At 41.7% G+C, this 17,481-nt stretch overlaps 1 protein-coding gene across 6 annotated transcripts in view; it reads right to left on the bottom strand.

The window, feature by feature from the left end:
• The window catches only part of nbeaa (neurobeachin a), an 80,598-nt gene that overhangs the window by 15,786 nt on the left and 47,331 nt on the right, over window positions 1–17,481 (bottom strand). For 4 of the 6 annotated variants that reach the window (XM_068331063.1, XM_068331065.1, XM_068331066.1 and 1 more), the window contains exons 10-29: window positions 17,357–17,419; window positions 16,924–17,021; window positions 15,966–16,058; window positions 13,735–13,843; window positions 13,552–13,633; window positions 13,187–13,310; window positions 12,900–13,092; window positions 10,738–11,424; window positions 10,186–10,632; window positions 9,761–9,978; window positions 9,174–9,327; window positions 7,296–7,476; window positions 5,637–5,761; window positions 5,468–5,536; window positions 5,189–5,357; window positions 4,512–4,894; window positions 3,870–4,006; window positions 2,458–2,612; window positions 1,394–1,520; window positions 310–429 (exon numbers count right to left, since the gene is read on the bottom strand). In XM_068331063.1, coding sequence (XP_068187164.1) covers window positions 310–429; window positions 1,394–1,520; window positions 2,458–2,612; window positions 3,870–4,006; window positions 4,512–4,894; window positions 5,189–5,357; window positions 5,468–5,536; window positions 5,637–5,761; window positions 7,296–7,476; window positions 9,174–9,327; window positions 9,761–9,978; window positions 10,186–10,632; window positions 10,738–11,424; window positions 12,900–13,092; window positions 13,187–13,310; window positions 13,552–13,633; window positions 13,735–13,843; window positions 15,966–16,058; window positions 16,924–17,021; window positions 17,357–17,419 — 3,734 coding nt within the window. Of the gene's footprint in view, window positions 1–309; window positions 430–1,393; window positions 1,521–2,457; window positions 2,613–3,869; window positions 4,007–4,511; window positions 4,895–5,188; window positions 5,358–5,467; window positions 5,537–5,636; window positions 5,762–7,295; window positions 7,477–8,146; window positions 8,231–8,656; window positions 8,681–9,173; window positions 9,328–9,760; window positions 9,979–10,185; window positions 10,633–10,737; window positions 11,425–12,899; window positions 13,093–13,186; window positions 13,311–13,551; window positions 13,634–13,734; window positions 13,844–15,965; window positions 16,059–16,923; window positions 17,022–17,356; window positions 17,420–17,481 lie in introns of all 6 variants that reach the window. The other 2 variants (XM_068331069.1, XM_068331064.1) reach the window with 2 other exon arrangements.

Genomic DNA, 17,481 nt, shown 5'->3' with positions numbered 1-17,481 from the left:
TGACACAGACCTGAGCCTCTCGTGTTCACAAATCAGATCTTTGTATAAAGGTTAAAAAGTGAATAGTGATTTGTAAAGACGTTGTGACTCAGGTCTGAAGTCCAGGTTGTGGTTAGTGTGAGCAGAGACACCAGGAAGACACCCAGAATGTCCTGCCGGCATTCTGGGAACACTTTGGAGTGGCTGGGCGTGGTAGAGGGTGTGTGGTGGTGGTGGTGGTGGTGGTGGTGGTGGTGGTTGGGGCAGAGGGGAGTGGGGGGAGGGGGTTAGGGGGTGGGGGGGTGGTAGGACAGGTAAGTAACTCCTTGCCTAAAACACTGTCCTGCATCTCGGGGAGCTGCCTGGAAGCCTGCCAGAGAGCTAAAAGACTTGAGCTCAGGGGGCGTCTGACCGCTGCGCAGCGCACACTGCGCCACCTCACAATAGGCACTGCAATACAAACCACACACACAGTCATACAAACACACACTTAACAGAGATGCACACTGATTAAGGAGCACATGAACACGCTCGCACGCTCCCACTCGAATGCGTGTGGACTTTTCAGAAGCACACGACGCTGCACAGATCAGGGATAGAGAAAGAGCACATTGAGAAAAAACGTCTATAGAACCGCTACGGTCGTGTTTCGTCATTACGGATAGCCTCACATCACAGGTCGTCTTATGCTACTGGAGTGTCAGATGCCTACACAGAGGATGTAAACACAATTCAAAACAGGTTTATTACAGTTTATTTGACATGTCTTTCACTTGTGAGATCTATCACGATTATTGATGTTAGACTCTTTGGTACATTTGAACATTAAAACAGAGTTGGCATGTCAGGGATGAAGAGGACCCTCAGAGGAGGATGTGTGGGCAGTTTGTACACGTGAGTTAACACAGATTCAGATTTACATGATTTACATTTACCTGATTTTATGAGATGATATCAGCGTTAAAAGCAATGTCTGGATTGGTTCAATGTCCTTTGATGATGTGGAAATGAAATATTTGTGACTTTTTATTTCTGTCCATTTGCTGCCCAGTTCAATTGCAAATAGCAATTTAAGTCTTAAAACATGTTTAAATACCCTACTTAGAAAACTGTGACGATGTTTAATAGCAGGTATTTGCCACCTGAGCCTCAGAAGACATGTGTCTGCACCCCGGTGTGTATCATCAGGATCCTTATTGTGAGAGTGAACTGCTAGTGTGAGGTGTTTGGGGAGGATGAAGACCTAAGTGTGAAGTGAAAGAGGGACAAAGTTGAAAGAAACAAAAAAACAAAAAAACAAAACAACAACAGGCATTCAAGAAAAAAGCCAAATCAAAAGCAGGAAAAAAGAAAGAATGAGAGGAAAGTGAATGGTTAGAGCGATAACCAGCCCTGTGAGACGGAGGCCACTAACCTCATGTTCTCCATAGTGTCTTCTGGCATGGGTGCCACTGTCTGCACCGCCGGCAGGTTCTTACTAGTGGCACCATTGACGAATGAGGAGGAAGAGGAGGAGGAGGAGGAGCCAGAGTCTGTGGCACCTAGAAAGGCAGGAAGAAGAGTGATAAAAATAAATAAATTTAAAAAACGTGTGATATTGCCACGAATGAGTCATGGCTGAGTTTAGTGTGCAGGATAATAGCTCAAGAAACAAATTAATGTCTCGGTCAAACGTGGTCTGATTCAATTTGTCTAGTATTTAACGGGATAGGCTGCCGCTCGTCTTCTGGTAATGGTCCCGTTTGTGAGAACAGCACTGAAATCAATACACACAATCCTTTCCAGGGAACAAATCTCTTCTTTATCCATTACATATTAATGATGCAGCACAACTTTTCAGAACCAGCCTGATCTTTTCTCATAAAAGAATAAAAGTAGCAACAAAAACCTTTGTCCACTATTTGATATTTGATATATAATGTGGTAAAATTAAAACAGGAAACAGTTTTCTTTAGGCCACCTTTTCCCAAAAATTTCAGAACCATTTAAATTGTGCTCTAACCTATTTTGAAAGAGTACTTAATGTAAAAGCTGCTCCTCACCTGATCAGGGGATTCTTATTATGTGCCCTTAACAAGAACCACTCTGCTATTTACCAAACCCTCATATGCATGTACTTCAGTCTTATCTTATTATCCTGTTAATAATAATAATAATTTAAAAAAATGTTTTTAAAAAATAAAAAATAAAATAATAATAATAATCATCATCATAATAATCATAATAATAATCATAATAATAATAATTATTATTATTATTATATATTGGTACAGTTTGTTTCTGATCTAGTTTATTCAGTGGACAGCTGAGCAACACATCAAGGACTTTTGTGAAGAGAGAAATAATTTAGCCTTCATCCATTAAAAGGCCTTTGAATGGTTGAAGGTGTTTCACAAAATACTGCAGAACAACAATGAATAAATTAACTTCATAAAGACAAGAGTCTGAAGAAGATATATGCATCTGTTAATCTCTCACCTGTAGTGTTGATCATGCTCTTGGGTGTTGCTGTTGCTGCAGCAAAAATATTTGGTGTGCTGCCAGCAGTGACTGATCCACCAGTGGTAGGTGTGCCCACTGTGTTGACTGACAGGCTACCAGGCGGCGGCTTTTTGACTGGAACCACAACGCTCCTGTAAGAAAAAGGGCCAAATCAGCCAACCTGCATGATTGATAGTGTAGCAAACTTGAGGTGAATATAGAGCCATCTGTGGTCTGCTACGCATAACCAATCAATAACTCCGCTCTCAAGGTTGCCACAGGGCAGGATCAAGGATAAGATGCATGTGATGCATGGAAGATACAAGCAGATCATGACTCAGTGGAAAATCTATGTGGAAACTGAGAGGAAAATCTGTGCCTCTGTGCAAATCGATAGCTTGACCTGCCCAGGAAATTTAATATTCAGCAATAATATCCGTGATATTGATTAGATACGAGGATGGAAAAATAAAGCGCATCTCAATTATGCAGTGTTAACTTCATATGCTCATTATATTGTTGTATAGTTAAATACTGAATTGTCAAAATAAAGGCAAATATAATACAAGAAACTTCTAATAAGCCATAATGCTGTGTTAATTTGATGCTTTTCTTATGTTTGATTTTATTTTTTATTAATACAGTGTAACAACAACTTGAAAGTAGTACTTCAAGCGTATCGTTTTCTTGCTTATCAACAGCATATACAAATAATGCAGAAATTTCACAGTCACATAATAATACACATCTATAAAATATCATTGTTTTCCAGAAACTGTTATCATAATCGTCAGTGTTTGTGTGTTTGTCCGTCTGTCCGTTCATCCACCAAATATCTTCACAACCGTTGCAGACAGAAAGATGAAAGAAAAAGCACTTTACTCGGGCGGCAAATGGGATGAAAATGAGACGATGACCTTGACCTTGACGAAACCAGGTCAACTTTTGTACATTTTTTGCACATATCTCAGGAACCAGACAGGATAGAAAGACGAAACAAAAGACGTTATATTCAGGGAGGCAAGGGGATGAAAACTAAATCAAAACATTGACCTTGACAAACTAAATCAAGGTCAAATTTTCACTGTTATACCTTTTCAGGTACACATCTCTGAAACCGGATGAGATGTAATCACAAAACAAAAACCAACATTTTCAGGAAGCCAGAGGCACAAAAATGCGATGATGACCTTCACCTTTGGAAACCTGGATCAATGTCATACTCGATATTACAATATAGAATTCATTGCTGCGACCATTATGAAAGTAGGTTAGGGTAAAATTTGGAATTCAGGGGCGTTGCAGGATGTTGCTATCTCTGACTGCCTTGTTCATTGATGGGAGGGTGCAAGTTGCTATTATTATATTTTTCTGCCTTCTTGTAGGTGAAACGCTGAACTGGTACTGACCTGTCAAAGGAATGGAACTGCATGGGCAGCATGGGGTGTGTCTTCAGGGCGGGGTCTGGATGGTAGGGTGTGGGCCCAGACTCCTGTCCCAACTCCCCGCCATCAACTGGAGCAGCCACCAAACTCTTCAGGATCTCCTGCATTTCAGGGGAAACAACCCGTCGGGTGAATCCAGGATTCATCGGAAGCTTTGAAGACTTCAACAGATTAATATTTTTTTGCTATTTTCTAATCTTTTAAATTTGCACCCTGAAATTGCTCATGTTATGCTTTGCAAAACATATTTTCTTGCAGTAAAGTATAAATTTAAATAAGTAAGAAAGATGTGCATGTACAATATATAACCTTATTTCCCTTCTCTGAGAAACGGATATAGGATATAGAAAAGTTCAGATCTGAGATACACACACTGCCTGAGTCTCCAAACCATATTTATGGTTCAAAGGTGCAAGGAGTACTCAGTAGTGCAGAGAAACTGGAAATGTATTTCCTGACCTCATTATATTTTTCATCTCGGTGAGATGAGCACACATACACGGAAAATAACGCATGCAAACATGCTTATTGTACACAGAGAGAAATCCAATTACTAGAAGGCAAATATGGCTTCAAGCGGGTCTGAATGGAGTCGCTCAGTCCCACCTTGACATTGATGCCTTTGTTTGTTTGGCTGATGCTGGAGATGGATGAGGGTGGGGCTTGGCTGGAGTTGGGGGTGGAACTGGGGTTGTGGGGAGAATCCAGGAGGCTCTCCTGGGACCTCCTGACATCAGACAGGCTACATAACAGATCCGTACTTCCTCCCCCACCTCCGCCGACTCCTCCCAAATCTCTGTCTCTCTCTGTCTCTCTCCCCACCAGGCCGAGGCCCAGCCCCAAACCCATCTCCGAGCCATTCAGAGATCCGGCCACATGGCCCTCCTCTCCGATGCCTGAGTCTGTGTGTGGGAGGCCGCCCCGGGGAGAGTCATCCACAGGGGTGGGGGTCTGCTTGTCGCGGTCAGAGAACGCTGTGGATGGGTGCTCTGGAGGAAAAAAGAAAGGAATAAAGGATGAAATGAAACAGAAAGGAAATGACATAAAAACTGCACTTCTAGCATGTTGTCCATCTTTAACTGATGATTTTCAGCCCCTTTCTCTCTTTTTGAAGCTTTCATTTGTCCATCAAATAACTTCTCATTTTTTTTGTTTTCTCTGCTATCTCTTGTCTTGAAAAAGGTGATGTAATCGGTGTGAGAATAATGTAAGAATGATGAGTCGCCACTGAGAAGAAATAATATTTTATCATTGAGAATACTATAGCAGGTGAAATACAGCACCTGTACTGGTTGGGGAGTTGATCTCGTGACGGATGCTCCTCCCCGACAGACTGGTGGTTCTGCCAATCTCCCGTTGGGGTTCCAAAATGTCCCGGTACTTCGATACCATGAGAACTGAGATAAAGTAGACGACTGCCAACGCCAGGAACTGAGCCTGCTTACTGTCATCCTGACACGAAATAAGAGACATAAATTTATTCAGTAAAAACAACACTATTAGCATTTGTACCCAACATAGATAGCATATAAATTACAAAATACACACAAACACATGCTTACCACATCTCTGAACACCACAGCTCGCAGACGATTGATGTCTACATCCTGCAGGAGTCTGTCTGGATCCTGCTTGATATGGAAAACAGATGTCATACATTTTCACGTGTCTGTGTCAGATTTTAAGTGGTGAGTGTGGAATACGTTTAGACTGAATGTGTGTGAGTTGTACCTTGCTGGTGGTGGACGCGCTGTGAAGGCTGTCCTGTGACTTGCTGCTGGTTAAGGAGGACTTGCAGCTCCGATCTCTCTGCCTCTGCCTGCATTCCAGACAGTTCCTCACTGCCACACAGCAAACTGATGAAGAGGAGATAGGAACAGTAAGTATCAGGTGCTGGAGAGTTTTTATTTGTCATAGCATTTTATCTCTGAAAAATGCAACCAAAGTAAGTATAAATCCTTCCGATTAATTAATGACCTCTGCTTTCTGTACAATTGGATGAGGCACAGATGGGCATTTTCATTTTAAAAGAAAACATTTATCTTTAATTAATTCAGATTGATGGAGATATCAGTTGTAGACTTGTCTGCCTTTTATTAAATACAGTACATAGGAATTACATGGCCTTTTAATTGTGGGGCTAAAATCACCCAAAGAATCCCTCTTTCCAGAACTCATGACGTCTTTTCTCAAGATAATTCACAGAAGAAGAATTTAAGTTTCACAGTGAATATATTTTCCTTATATAACACAACACAGATGATATAGCTGACTTTCATAGAACATTTTTGAGCACCACAACTGCAGGTGAGACAACACATTCACACTATTTTTCCAAAAGCACTAGAACATCCGGTCCTCACACCCATAGGAACTTTTATTTCAGAGGAATTAATATGAAATAGGACCCACTTCTGCACGTATGTGAGCTTCCACTCTTCTGGGAAGCCGTTCTACAAGATTTTAGAGACTGTCTGTTAGAAAAGTTTGACTGCATATCCAGAAGAGCATTTTTGTGGTCAGACAATGATGTTGGATAAGAAGACCTGGCATTCAGTAGGGTGGGGGTCAGCGATCTGTGGAGGCCAGTAAATTTTATCCACATGGAACTCAAACAATGTCTTTATATGTTTTGTGTAGGTGGGATATAGTCACGTAGGAACAGAGAGGGACCTCACTTGAACTGGTCCCACAAAGTAGAAGGCATATGATTGTCTGAAATCTCTTGGTATTTTGAAGCATTAAGTTTCCCCTCACTAGAATTATGGGACCTAACCCGAGACATGAAAAACACTGTTCTTACTCCAAATGTGCCCCAAAACTTGTGTAAAATAGTATTTTTTAATTTGGTGTAAACTGTCCCTTTAAGTCTATGTGCATTTGACAGAAAACCAGTGACAATAATATGATGAGAAAACTACTTTAAAAACACTAGTCACAATTTCATCTATAATAGGAGCATAAAAAGAAATGAAAAGGTGAGCTTACTTATATTTAAAGGATAAGAAACCAAAAGATTCAGCATTTATTTTGACTATATGCACAGCGATTGCTAACAAATTCTAAGACATCCTGAACATTATTTCTTAAACTACGTCGACAGGAATGCTGAATCCAATAGTTCATTACTGATTGGCAAATAAACAGAAAGTTAATCTAAAACTACTAACTTCATTAGAAAACAAAAACTTGTTAATGTGGGGCACTGCTGCTATTCTGCTTTCATAATTGGAATTAAATATTTTGGGGTTTCAAGAAGAAAAATACGAGACTTTAACTTTGTCAATCAAACAAATGACTCTGAAAGAAAACACCAGTTTTGTGTCAGCTTTGATCGATACGCTCGTGAAGATGTTGCGTTAAAACTGAATGCATCAAAGTGGCACACACCCAGACGGAGGCACTGCCTCATCAGTCCTCCTGACGACATGTTCTTCTCCGCTTCAATTTCGCTGAAGTTAAGAGAGCTGGCAAACACCAGAACGTCCACCATGGCCATCAGACGAGACAGGAACGTGACCGCTGTCTCCGAGGACATACCCTGTGTCGCCTCGATGTTCTCCAGCTCCGTCTGGGGAAGGGAGGCAAATACAAACACACACACTTGTTGGTTATTAACTGACAAACAAGCTTGTAAACACTGAACTGGATCCTCTCCCACTGGGTTTTGGAAAGGTGCTGAAATACTGTATTATAACCGTGTAAACAACATGAGCAACCTATGGAAAACGTAAGGAGCTGGTCATACATGACCACAACAGTAATGGCTGATTGCATCAACAGAAAAACAGGAAAAGCAACTCATCATGCTGGGGATGTGAAAGTATATACTTCTATGATAAAATCTGACAACATGAGGTTTTTCTGCACAACACGGGAAATGCAGTCTGATGACGTACAGCTAATGGTAACAGTGGGACCATGACAGCAGCAGTGTGGCGTAAAAACAGGAACAGTGTCTCGAATAACCCTTTAAAGTCAAACTATATCATTAACAAATTCATAGTGGATCTGTAACTCTGCAAGCAGCATAGCAGTGGTTGATTTGAAACCACATCAAGAGTGTGGTTTGCTGTGTCCCTGCTTCAGTAAGCAGGATGTGCAAAAAGAGGTGCAGGCCCGTCAGAGCGAGTGAACAGTGACATTTGGGAAGTAACAGACACAAAAGGAGATGACAGAAGGGCTTGGGTTGGTGCTGTTAGCTCTTCTAGTGATGCTGGGACTCTCAGGCTTTTACGCACCTCTCCCCCTGTGCCTCCTCCCCCAGGAACAGGGGTCACCTCCTCTCCCTTTGACCCTCTCTGGGGTCCGGCTCCTCCTGCCTTCTTTAGTGTTGATACAAACGGGACAGGCTTAGCAGAAGCAACCCCCAAGGACTTTTGGAAAACATGGTCTTTTTTTCTTTCTTTTTTTCATAAAATACACTAAATATCTTTAGACTGACTTCTCCTTATTATCAACCCATTTCTTCTCAGCTTTAGTTAGACTTATATGTATAATATTAAAAAAGTGTTGGAATATTATACAAAGTGTTTCTTGATCCATGTACTTGTAATTTCAAGAAGTAGACACATCTGGGCCGGAGGATGAATGCATAACAATAGATACAACATTTTAAGGGCAACAAAGCTACACAAAACATAGAAACACCGTGGAGGTCTGACAAGAAAGGTTTTGTGTCTACACATTTGTAAATAACCCAAAAACCAAGTACTGGTAGAACAATAGGAGAGGAAGAAACTGCAACTTACAGTGTTGGCACTACTCTTAGAACTCTGCACATGCAAAAACAGACAAAAACAGAGACAGAAAGACAAGAAAATACACAAAATACATGGAACACAGAGAGGAAAAGAAAAAGAAAGATGATTAAAGAAAATATATCACCAAACTATCAAATCAAATAGATAGTTAGTTAAAAGGATTAGAAAAGAGATTGAATAAAGTTTGGAAAATTATGCAAGGCGTGTTAGATAGACGGTTAAATACAAGGAGATACAGAAGAGAGGAATCCAGAAAGTGTCATAATTATATCCATTTTTTAATTGAAAATAAAATTTCAATGTCAAGTACTTTTTGTAAGGTTTTTTTATACTAAATCCCACAAAAGTCATCGAAACAACATATTATCTTTTTCATCTTTGGTTATTTCCCTCAACATGAGGATGAATCAGCCGTCACTCGGCTTTACCAACTTCAAATGAATGAAGCAGACGTTGACCTGCAGTTTTGCCTCCCACCACAGAGGGGCAGAGGAGAATCACTTACAGAAGGGGAGGTGGCGGCAGACAGCAGAGGTAGGATGCCTCCGCAGGCAATGATGATGTTGTCCACCATCTGAGAGATGAGGTGGATTGTGTTGTGGACAAAGATGATGTTCTCATTGCTGTTCACAAAATCCATCACTGACTTGGTGGAGTGGCTAAAATGGGAAATAAGGATTGGATGAACAGAAAATACAGTTGGGGAATTGAAATATCGTTTTAACTTCATGAGTCAAGTCTAAGTCTGGTAGTATTAGCTTGTGGCATAAAAGAACTTTCTATATCATGGACACACCAGAAGGTTTTTCATAAAGGTATCTTGGGATAAGCTTTGTTTGAACACCGTGAGAAAAAGTAGGAATTAACTACAGTATTTACTATAAGGCGCACCTAAAAGCCTTTAATTTTCTCAAAAACCGATATTGCGCCTTATAATCCAGTGCGCCTTATATTAAAAAATTTAAAAAAAATAGGCCATTCATTAATGGTGCGTTTTAAAATCCAGCGCGCTTCATAATTCAGTGCAGAAAATACTGTAACCTATTTCTATACCTGGTTTACCACAGGTGTGATTTAAACAGCCTAACTCACCTCCTCCACACATGCACATCCGTCTCCAGCGCGAACAACAGGTCGGTGAGTAACCTCTGATGCATTGGTGACCACTTGAATTCTGGAATGCGGAACATGGTTGTCCGCGGGCCGGGGCTGAACTGCCGGCGCTGCTCTTCCGTCATTGGCATGCCCCTGAACCCAAGGTCAACGCGTAGGTCTCGCTCCAACTGGGCAGCGGTACGACTGTGGAGGGCCTGCAGGATGGTAGTGGGGGCATACATTCAGTCAGTCAGCAGAAGGCTACACCTCTGAGAAGTCTTATGCAGTAAGGGTTTCTCATTTAGAAACAATCACCAATAAGGTACCCACAACTGAAAAAAATACACCACCATGAACATTTCAGGATTTACTTCAGACTTGTGTGGAAAACAAAATCAGATACCTGAGAACAATTTACACACCTGAGTGGTGGCAGTAGTCTGGATCTTCTTTGTGTCTTTGTCCTTTCCATCATCTGACCTCTCCGTATCAGAGGTGGTGCTGGCAGTGTCACCGGTCTTAAGCCCCACACCTTCTCCTTCTGCACCAGCTGTTGCCTCCCCCTCTGGGAAGTCTGGTCTCGAGGCTCCAAGGATCTGGGATTGGCTCTCAGCTTCAGCAATGGAGCTGATGTCAGCAAGCGGACTCTGGATTTTGAAGGGCTCCTCCTCTGGAAGCTCACCTGAAGTGTGGCTCTGGGCCTGCGTTAAATCAGAGCTGCAGCTCGTCATGTGCGCCAGTAGGCTGAGGTCATCGCTGGCACTGGAAGTGGAGTGGGCCATTACTGTGCCGGATGGAGTGGGCTGGTCAGGAGCTGGCAGTACAAGGGGGTCTGTGGCTGCCAGAGCTGGAAGCAGCTTCTCATCAACCTTGAAGAGTGTGTAGAGGAGATGAAACAGTTACTGATTTGTCGTTCTGGTCAGAAGGGAAACCTTGTAATAATCTGTGACCAGAGCTTTCCCATGATACGTTACCTTGCTGAAGAGAAACCCGTTGTTGCTTGGGACACTGTCCTTCTCGTCAGCCAACGTGATGAGTGGGCCCATGTTCCCGTCATCCTCCAGACTGACTCCTGAAAGTCCCAGGCTTGAGCCCATCCCAACCACTGAGCCCGACGTGTCGTCTTTCGCTGCCAGATTCCCATTAAGGTTCTGAACTACGGCACAGTAAGCACTATCCAGGAGAGAGTCCACCTCTACCAGAGGTCCATTCTCTATTCCTCCTCCACCTCCTCCACTTCCACCCCCACTAAGACCTTCTGGAGACAAATCCAAGTCATCCAGCTTTACTTCCGTGGCCTCAACCTTCTCCGCTTTAATGTCCACCAGCAGGTCATGGACCTCCACCCTCACTCCAGGACCAGTGCTCTGGTCCCCCGGCGTCAGGGCTTCTCCGTTGGGTCGTTTCACAGTTCCATCAGCGAGGAGGTTGCGCGAGTCTCCAGCAGCTCCCTCGCTGTACTCGGCTTCGCTCTCAGGTGTTTGTGTCTGAGAATTGTCATCAATCTCCAGGTTGCCGTTGACAACAGGGGCAGGTGTGGCAGAAAGCCCAGAGATGGTTGATACCGAGCCTTTCTTCCCCTTTTTCATGTTTTCCTCCTCTTGCCTTTGGTACTCTTCATACATCTTAGCCAAATACTCTTTATGGGCTTCATAGGTCACCTGTGACAGATGGTCAGGATGTAATTGGTTATGTGATCAGAACACAAACGCTAACAATAGTTAACCTTCTTATCAATAATTTCCCGCACTAGGTAGCCCTTCTGGGTCTCATAGATCATCTGTACCCAAGGTCAGATGGATAAAACTGGGGCACTATCCTAACAGGGCTATTAAACCATCATCCATAATGTCCCCTTGCCCCTGTAATGCCAGGAGAAAATGGGTGACTTAAATTTCCACCTGTGAAGAGAGAGTCGGTCAGAATTGAATCATATGTCATGATATCTCTTCTAGGTGTTGCAGATTGCTGAGAAAAGGATACCCATTAGTAGTGGCTGTGTCCAGGGAGAGCTTTTAAGCCTTTGTAACAGCTCAGTTCCATTTCTATGTCTGGGACAATAGATTTTCAATAAAGTGATCGTTCTCCGTTTGAGTCGTCTGACACATCAGCAACATCAGTTGACAATTCCAACATTTATAACATCAGACACGAGAGCATAATGAGTTAAAATGCATTTGCGTGAAATGCAGAGGTGTCTCAAAGAAAAAGTTCTCCCCATTCCCCCTGTTACCAGCTGGTTTTACTTGGCCCTACCATTGATGTGACCTGTTTATTGAGAGGATTGAAGGGTAGTGTTCATCAGCCCTTCAGACGACCCTTCAAAAGAAGTATTTTCAGACGCATACTCCAAACAGTTGGTCATAGAGGTCAAAAATCCCAGAACACTTTGCAAACAGAGGCAGCAAAAAATGAAAATGGCTACTGCTTTGGTAAATGTTATATATTTTTGCAAAAAACTATATTCGTAGAAATACAGTATTTGATTAATGTAGATTGAAACAAATATGGAATTGGATTTTGGTAACACTTATCTATTAAGTGCAAATAAATTGATTTTTACACATTTTTACTCACCATTCTCCTGCTGTTTGGGGTCAAAAAGTGCTTTTTCTGTGCCGTTTCTGCTGTTTTTGCCTATTTTGTTCTGCTTTGAGACAGATTTGTCACTAGTTGATAATGGTATCAGTAACTAGCTTTTATATCACTATATTTTTATGTCTTCAACAGATACTCGAAAAAATCCAGTTTCAGCAGCATGCTGCCAAATTGCTGTGGAACTGACTGACCCCACTGTTCTATTTATTTTCCCATTTATAAACATCTGCAATAATTATTTATCCATAAAATAATGTGCTGATGACATGATGGGTGACGTCCCATTTCCAAGATAAACAATTTTAACCTCTATCCCTCATAGGTCTGTTTTGATGGGAAAGACATAAGTGAGAAGTTGGGTTAAAAATTACAGTGATCGGGCCAAAGGAACGTTTGATTCTTAGACTCACTATGGATGAATTATAATTTTCATATGTCCAAAATTATGAAAAGATTTAATGGCAACCAGAAAGTTCAAATTTAATAATGCAAAACCCCGCACATTAGAAAGATGCATTCCAGATTTTCCTGCACTTACCTTGGAGTGTGCAATGGACAGGGTATCAACCCAGACCCTCCAACCTCCCCATTCATATTTGATGGCGTGGTAGAGCAGTATCCTAAAAATGTTATACACCATCTCAGTTATCTTCTGTTCCTCTGGGTTCTTGGGGTTGATGTACCCAAGGGAGAACATCCAGTCCTGCCACACGGAGCACTGCAGCAGGCAACTGGTGCACAACACAAGCACTGTATGAGAGTCTGACCCAATATCAAAATAACATGATCATTATATAACGGCAAATGTCCTTGGTGTGCTCTTACCGCCGGTTTTCACGGCTGTTGCTGAAGAGTTTTATCATGTCAGAGAGGAAGAGTCTCCTGACTTCCATGAGTTCAGCACTGGGAGAGGAATTCTTCAGCAGGGTGGCAACAACCTTTAAAATCACTGAGCGGGTGGCAAAAATCAAGTAATAGGGAGAGGAGGTGGCGGGCACGGACAAGTAAAGAAAAGAAGAGATAAAAAACGTGTAAGGAACAAGAGAGTGCAAGATAGAATAGTAAGTGGGATGTAGCAGCAGTGTAGGCTTCTAACTTTTTCTGCTGATCCTTTGCATTAAAACGACAATGAATCAGAAGTAAATAGCAGAAAGACAGGTAGATGCAAGTAGAGAGATTTGTGTTCTTACTTGGATTCTGGATCTTGACAGTGGAGTCCGGCTCAGGATGGGGTTTGTGAACCACCTGAGTACAGACTTGCTCTGTCAGAATCTGTACAGACAAAAGATTAACAGCAGCAGATCAGATCAAAATCACCTAGAAGGGCATCACTGATGTATGCTCCAATGAGCCAGAGCTAAATAATCGCTTACCTCATACAGAGTGTTGTAGGTGGTGATAGAAACAGTGTTGGTGTGCATCATCAGTCTCTCCCCCAGCAGTGTGAACAGACTGTGTGTGTGCATGATCTCCACCTTCCTCCTGCAGGAAAACACACACGCGCAAACCCGTCATTCATAACGGAATTTATGACAGTGTAAAATGGCATTGATTGCCTCTGGCCTGATGATGGTCTGATATTGGCAGGTGGCGTTATGTGGCCCTGTCAGCTATGATAGGAACAAAGAGGACGACAAACGAATATAAACAAGAGAAATTAACCAAAGGTATTATCACAAAACACTGCATGAGTCATTGGGGCAAAGCTCGTATGTCTGCTAATGATTAAGCTTCACTATTAGTCCTGCCAGTGGGTGAAAAATTGCATCTCTGAAAGGCTTTTAACTAGAGAGGCTCAGAGATCAGGTTTTACTAAATAATGCTGGAGTATCTTTTAATCTGAATAATCAAATGATGCTTAAAGCTTCTGTAACATGAATGCATATAGTCATTGCAGACTGCAAATGAAGTGCTATATGTATACACACAGAGAGGTGGGAACAGCAGTGATTACATGACGGTTATACTCTAAAGCACAAAAACAGTAACGCTAACTATCTGAGTGTGCCACAATGTTACATATAGTGAGAGTGCAGACATATAATAGTTACGGTCCATCCCATCACTTCTGGCGCTCTCTGGACACATCCTTGTTCAAACTGACAGATAGAGCGGAAGCGCTTTAACATCCATGACAAACCAGAGAGCAAAAGAGAGCAACGGAGAAGTAAACTCTGCTTTTATGGACTCCTAACCTTGGGCTAGACATCCTCTGCTCACAGACTAATGCCCAACAATGTTCTGATTACCAAGTCAGACAAATATGGAGAAAACAAGAAACAGTTCAGTGCGCATTCCTCTGCAAACATCACTCAAATCTCAACTAGAAGATAGTGTAAAAACACATTCCTGTAATTGTTGTTTATCAGAGGTGAATTAATGCCATTGTGAAGTCACTACCACATCTGCTTTTATCAAATTAAGACCCCGCAGACCTGCTGCTAGCGTTAGGACTCTTTACGAATTACCACTGAAAATATGATTTTCCATAATGGCTGATCCAGATTCATGTCTGGTCGCTTTATGTGCTTTCTAACCTGTTCATCAAATCTATCTACCAGAATGACTCAAAGCCTGCATTGTCACAGCTACATACTGGTGGCAGTGCCATGTCTACCTATTATCCCCTCCTAATATATTACACAACTATGATGCTGATCTGGACCCTTCCCCAAATAGTGGTAGAACATCATGAGTCATCCATCCAGGATAAATCTGTTATTATTTCTCAAGTTATTGGCAAAGTGTTAAAAAAAACAACTCTTTTATCTCACAATGTCGGGGAGGGAGAGAAAAACCAGCCACAATTTAATCAACACTTCATTGTCCATGATTCACTCCCACTTAGAATTTAATCAAAATCTGTTGACAACTTTTCGATATATCTTGCCTACAAAAAACCAAACATTGGTGATCAACATTCAGCTCTGATTCACAGTCGTAATAAGAAAGGGCAGATAAAAATTTTCTGGGTCTCTGTAGATGTACAACACATTTCCAGGTGGTTAAGAGTGAAGCTTCATTGAGGCTATTTTTTGCATTTTTTTTAACACTATCATGAGCACATCAATGTCTTTCAAATGTAAATGTTTGTCTGTATTGTGAGTGAATCCATTTCCAGCTGCACTGAGGTGGAGCGCAGGCTTGAAAAGGCGGCTCCACAAGACGTTTGCTCGGTGCAGATGTTCAGTAGGTGGGGCACTAATGGTACAGGGCTCAGGTGCAGTTAGGCAGCCTGCTCCCATGTCGTTCAGCGAGAGGCGTGTTTGTCACATGGGACGAATAAATCCCCCAATATTCATTGCTGCTCATCAAGGATCCTCCCCCTGCCAGTGCACGCTGTCAGAATGATTATTCCGCCCGGACTCGATGATGAGGACATTATCTTCGCTAGCACACAAACACACACTCCTTCTAAGGCTCACTGGAAGCTGCACCGATGTAGTTTTTAGTGTTTTCTTACACTCAAACCTAAATGTGAGGCTTTGAATCTAACTGCACTGATGAGAAAAAACACTAAATATTTAACTGCTTACTTTCTCAAGTGATTTTTTTTGCCCTGCAGAGGACCACAAATAGCAAAAAAAGAAATAAAAGAACTGACTTGTGACCCAGGTGTTTGAGGAAGTAGCCCAAGACTTTGAGGGCTTGGACTCGGATACTCTCGCTCTTCGAGGCCAGCAGCTTGCAGATCACCCTGTAGGAGTCAAACAGAGTCACATTACATTACATTACAAGCCAGTACAATACCCCGCATGAGGGCTCCAAGGATTCTCCTGTGTGAAAAAAGAATCCCTTGTAAAAAAAAAAAAAAAATGCATGCGACTTAACCAAAGGAGTGAATTCAGACAACATAAAGAGTAACTGAAACACCAGTGTTGAGCTGAACAGACAAACCAGTCAGGTACAGTATATCATGACTGCAAAATAACACTACTCATGTAATCTATAATATAGTATAAAAAAGTAATATAATTAATAAGATAATAAGCTTAAAATTCACCAAATGTCACAAAACAACTCTCCAGCATGTGGGAGATGGATTATTAAAGTTCATTTAAAATACATTGAACACTAAATACATTGTGTTTTGAAATCTCTCATTTGATATAAATCCCACTCACGGTGAGCCTAAGATCAACTTGTAACTATGGAAATGAAAAAAAACAATGACGGACGTGCTAAAAATATTAAGAGAACCAAATTCAGGAGTTGGTTAATTTGTATTGTCGAGCGAAAATGAACACAATTTGAGATCTGCAGCCATCAAACCACCACAATGCGTAAAAAGATTGTGTTCAATAAATAAATTAGGTAGATCAAATCTAACCATAACACTAATATCTGAATGTCACATGAACAATGTGGTTTTAAATGAGTTTTACAAACACATTGCTGTAGCTTGTTTGTTAGCACTGCATTATTTATGTTACTTGACACTTTACCAAAAATAATTCAATGCTTACTTGTTTTGTATTATTATATGAATAATTGGAATCATAATTAACAAATATTATGATGATGATGATGATGATGGGGTGTGTGTGTGCGCGCATGTCCACCTTATGCCATTTCTCTGGTCAAATGCTGGGATCATAGATGCTGGGTGTTCGGACATGAGAGCCACCAGCAGCTGGAGCACATCGTGGATATTCTCATCCTGTGGAGAGATGGAAGGTGAGATGAAGTGGTGCACAATGGAAGAAGATGAAGTCCAGTGGGACAGAAAAATAGAGGGTTAACCAGAACATAAGGGGAGGGGTGAGGAACACAAGGCAGCAGGTGGTATTTCAGAACAAGAACAGATAATTGATACTGAAGAGTGCGTTCTGTTCGCTCCACTGTTGTGTCATTTTTCATGCTGCCACCGAAGCTGAGTCAGTCATTAAGTGAGCCATGACTCCAAGCTACAAATTGCAATGCGCATTTATCCACCAGTACTTCTTCAGTGGTGACCTCTAGCTCCAGGTCTATACTGACACAAAAGACATTTACCTCATGCATCGTCAATAGGTAGTTGAGAATACTCTGTAGCTCATCCTCCTTCACACCCCGATCCTGTGGGGGAAAAGAAAAAAAAAACATGGGCTATTGCATCTTATTAAACTCAGATGGCTTCA

This window comes from Antennarius striatus, chromosome 13 (assembly GCF_040054535.1).
Source record: "Antennarius striatus isolate MH-2024 chromosome 13, ASM4005453v1, whole genome shotgun sequence".
Taxonomy (NCBI): domain Eukaryota; kingdom Metazoa; phylum Chordata; class Actinopteri; order Lophiiformes; family Antennariidae; genus Antennarius; species Antennarius striatus.
This window is presented reverse-complemented; position numbering and strand designations above follow the sequence as displayed.